Genomic DNA, 1,993 nt, shown 5'->3' with positions numbered 1-1,993 from the left:
TGTCTTACTTTATAAAGGCAGGCGGCATGTCTCTCCTCATGATGGCATCCTCGGTGGTCTGAACCGTCTCTTTGCCCACCTGCATTGAACACACACAAACACACACAAAACACACAGTAAATACATGTATAAATCATACTATACACACACAGCATCACCACACTCTCAAACGTGAGGCTCATCTGAACGGAAATGCACAAGAGCATGATAAGTTTAATTTCCAGAATATATGACTTTATTTCTTCGGTGCAACACAAAAGGAATTTATTGCATCATTTCCAGAAGGTTTTTCATAATAAATAAACAAGCAAGCAAATAAATAAATACATTTGCTAAACTTGGTGAGTTTGATTCATTTCAATAAAACGGTTAAATATTTCTTTAAGAGAGTCAGCTCAGATTCAACGATTCGTTGCCTTCATCACTCAGTGTCAGAGGTGTTCATGTAAGCAGCCGCATTGCTTTTTCAGATATTACAATATTTTAACGCACAAGAATGTAAGTTGAATTTCCAGAATGTGTGACTTTATTTCTTCTGTGCAACACAAAACAAGATAGCCTACATGGCATAGTTTCCAAAATGTTTTTTCATAATAAATAAGCACGAAAATAAAAAAAGCAAATAAATATGTAAATAAGTAAATAAATAAGCAAATAAATAAATAATCAATTTAACTTAGTAAGCTCGATTTCTTTCAATAAAATAGTTCAACATTTCTAGTTTAAGTGAATCAATTCAGCTCAGATTCAATGATTCGTTTCCGTCATGAAAGTAGCTGCATATCAGTTAGAACTTACTACACGTTTACATTGATTTTTTCTTTATATTGCCCACAATGCACACATTTGCAATGATATTTTAATAAAATGGACATTTATTGCAACTAAACGGTTGTGAATCTGTATCTTTAGCTACACGTCATCTTATAAACAAGTCAATAATTACACTGATTTAAGTCTCTCAAGCAATTACAAAATAACAGCTCTCGATTCATTGGTGGCGTGACCAGCGTGACCATAATGACCATAATGAGTCATCTCAACATTTCCACGTCTGTGAGTCAGTGTTATAATCACACTAATCACACGAGCAGGTCTGCTGTCATCCACATGACCTCATGTTTGGTTGGTCTCCAGCATCTGCGGGTTGACAATATGGTCTCGCTTAGGAAACTCAAGGCCACGTTTAACCGTTTTCTCACAAAATTAGCTCACTGATGTGATTTTAACATGATGCAAATAACCAGGCCTGTCATTCTCAGCATATACCTGCAGTAGCCTACTCAAGTCTACTAGTTTATTTCTGCAATGGGATGTGAAATAAGTCCGGTTTCACATCTCTGTGTTATTCTGGTCTCTAGATAAGACTCCGGTTCCTCATGTTCAGACGAATCGTATGACGTTGGATCAGAGAACATTTCTCTGTTTTTCACTCACTCTCTGTCTGCATTTCCTCACAAAAGAGAGCAGTATGTTCCTAAAATAGAAACGATGATAGGTGCCTGGCAGTTCACACCACTCACATACCAGCCGTTTGTGTTTAAAACACACACACACAAACACAAACACAAACACACACACACACACACACACACACACACACACACACACAAATGCTGCTGTCAGGTTACAGCGTTCCTATCAGACAGGTAAGAACAGGTTTAGTCAAATCCTACACCGCTATAAAAGGATAGTCCACCCAAAAATGAAAGTGTTGCCTTTCAATCTTTCACTATATTTTCTGAGGAACACAAAAAGAGATTTATTGCATAAGTTCCAGAATGTTCTTCACAATACAGACTGAGGACATAAAGCAAAAACATTCATTAATTGAAATAAATTAAAGTAATTAATGTAAATAATTAAAATAAACTTAAAATAAATCCAAAATAATTTAAAATAATTCAAATTTGTAAAAATTAATTAATTAAAATAAATGTAAAAAATAATTTCAAATAAACAGAAAGTTGTAATAATTTAACTTAAAATAAAT

At 34.5% G+C, this 1,993-nt stretch overlaps 1 protein-coding gene across 1 annotated transcript in view; it reads right to left on the bottom strand.

Annotated features, from left to right (window-relative positions):
* LOC107748304 (vinculin-like) overlaps window positions 1–1,993 on the bottom strand; it is a 38,989-nt gene that overhangs the window by 28,532 nt on the left and 8,464 nt on the right. The window contains exon 2 of the mRNA XM_016563051.1: window positions 9–79. Within this exon, the coding sequence (XP_016418537.1) occupies window positions 9–79 (71 nt within the window). The remainder of the gene's footprint in view (window positions 1–8; window positions 80–1,993) is intronic.

The sequence above is a fragment of the Sinocyclocheilus rhinocerous genome, unplaced genomic scaffold (genome assembly GCF_001515625.1).
Source record: "Sinocyclocheilus rhinocerous isolate Xijiao unplaced genomic scaffold, SAMN03320098_v1.1 scaffold522, whole genome shotgun sequence".
NCBI lineage: Eukaryota > Metazoa > Chordata > Actinopteri > Cypriniformes > Cyprinidae > Sinocyclocheilus > Sinocyclocheilus rhinocerous.
This window is presented reverse-complemented; position numbering and strand designations above follow the sequence as displayed.